At 53.1% G+C, this 2,160-nt stretch overlaps 1 protein-coding gene across 1 annotated transcript; it reads left to right on the forward strand.

The window, feature by feature from the left end:
- Nucleotides 1-354: 354 nt before the first annotated feature.
- Nucleotides 355-579, forward strand: CHGG_04957 (uncharacterized protein; the record flags this gene model as incomplete). The annotated part of the gene is made up of 2 exons (XM_001224170.1): nt 355-445; nt 518-579. 2 exons carry the CDS (start codon nt 355-357, stop codon nt 577-579), a joined length of 153 nt encoding a protein of 50 aa, XP_001224171.1.
- Between the last annotated feature and the right edge of the window lie 1,581 nt (nt 580-2,160).

A 2,160-nucleotide genomic window follows, 5' to 3' on the forward strand; every position in this document is an offset into this window, starting at 1 on the left:
CCAGCGCTTGATGAGCTGGGTTGAATGTGAAATAAAAATATAGGAACTGTGCCCAATGGTACGTTATGGGCGGGCGATACCACCCACCTAGGTACATGGCGGCAGAGAGGATCTGATGCCCGTGCAGCAACTAGCACGCCGGCTTCGATTCGGATCTATGAGCCTTGACGGGAAAGGAAAGCAACCCGTCCATACAAGTTACAACTACCTAACTAAGCGAGTCCGCTTTACACATCCTCGACGACAGCTCCGAACAATAGCTCCGAACAACCCGCAGTAATTCAAAGCATATCCATTGCTAATGTGTGAGAGGCGGGGAGTGTTTTGAAAACTCGACGGGGTGAGCGAAGGAGGATGGGTGATGTCTTCCTGCTCCTGCTGCCGGCGCCGGCCCGGGAACGCGAACGGATCGCGTCCGTCAAGGAGGTGCAGGGTAGGTCGGTTGGTATGTGGTGGGAGGTGCAGGGCAGGACTCAAAACATGCGATAAGCAGTTTACTTACTGTAGGCCACTGAAGGTCAGCGACCCAAGGTTTCGCGCTGGGAAACGGAAAAGGGGCTCCACTGGCATAATGAGTAATATATGAAGGAGATCTCGCTACGAGTGTACCATGCCGTGTTATTTAATTACGGATGGAGAGGGTCGGTAGTGCCCAAATGGCATTGTCGCACACATCTGGACCATTGCCGGGGTTTCTACCGGCAGTTACCGGTGTCTTTGACGTTCCCATATGAGTAGCGGAGGATAATCCGGAAACGCCGTATCAAAGAAGAGGTTTGCAAATTTTACCGTAACATTGACATGCAGTTTGAAGCCTAGATAACAGCAACAGATAAATGAGATGGATGTAACTCGACTGGCGGGACACCTAAGCCGTCACTCAAGAGTCGCAGAGCGAAGAGGGCGAAGTAAGTTGGCTAAGTTGAGGTTGCGGGGAGCACGCGCCATGAAACCTGAAGCCTGGAAGTCCGGCGCCTTCGCCTTCATCGAGCTGATTGAGCAAGTTTGGATTCAGCCTTCCGCTAATGCACTCTGTAATATTCTCTGCGTCTGTTGACTGTTACATCGTGATCAATGGGTTGCTGCGGAGATCGAATCTGACTGAGGCGGTGCCGGGTTGGGCTTCTCTCGCAAGTTTTCTCAACAAAGGCGACCCTCCCCGCCAGCCCAAGTTGCCCAACTTGCTCTAACAAGCGCGCAGCCGAGGGTCCATGTAACCTGCGTTCCCCAACCTGCATGCATGAAGGCTGGGGAGGTCGGGCATCCCCGTCCGGGAGGCGGTTCCCCATCCCGATGGAGCGGCGGCATGCCAGATCCGGATCGGAATCCTCTGGACTGGTCCGGGCCGGGATACTACGCAAGGGCGCGTCAGAAACGCAAAACAACCTCTGCGAGATCTCTTGCCTAGGTGCTCCCGAGTCCCGAAGTTATATGAATGCTACGAGGGATTGCGACTCTAGAGATTGTTGGTTCATTGGGCATGAACTTGTGCGTGGGGGTCTTGCAGGTTTGACAGGGGAAGGGATATCTGAGCGGTGAGAGAGCAAGTTGAAAACACTATACGGACGGCTTGGGCGGCTTCAACTCCTGTGGTGAGCATGGCCAACGGGTCATTGTTTTTCGGCTCTTGTCAGTCTCGATTTGGCTCGGCGTTCTGCTCCGAGAATAGCACTCTCATTACCACCCCGTCTCCGCATGACACTAAGTTTTTATTTTCCGATTCGAGAATGCGGTTTCGGCTTCAAATTGAAGATATGCTGATGATGCCGATCCGTGTCATGCTATTATGTTTACGTCTCAACGGACCAGATGTCCTGGGTTTCAACTCGGCCCGTTTCGAGCTCGTTTCACGATGACTTGAGTGGCGACCAGAGAGCTGAGTGGGATGAGGGAAGGGAATCCGGGATATCGTCCCAAGTGAATACCCGGGGAAGGGACCCGGCTGCTCGTCCCGAGACACCTTCAAGGTACTCGTGAACTTTGAAGGGCCTCGGGGAGATACCAAGTTCAGTCCGGATCCACTTAACTGCCAGCACACGATGCATTTTCTGCCATTGTCTGGAGAGGTTGTGAATTGGTCAAGAAGTCATAGCTCGGGGAAACACAGAAAGAAGAAGAGAGTCTCAAGAGCTGTAACGAGGTAGATCGAAATCAAGTACG

Source organism: Chaetomium globosum, genomic scaffold (assembly GCF_000143365.1).
Source record: "Chaetomium globosum CBS 148.51 scaffold_4 genomic scaffold, whole genome shotgun sequence".
In the NCBI taxonomy this organism is placed as follows: Eukaryota; Fungi; Ascomycota; class Sordariomycetes; order Sordariales; family Chaetomiaceae; genus Chaetomium; species Chaetomium globosum.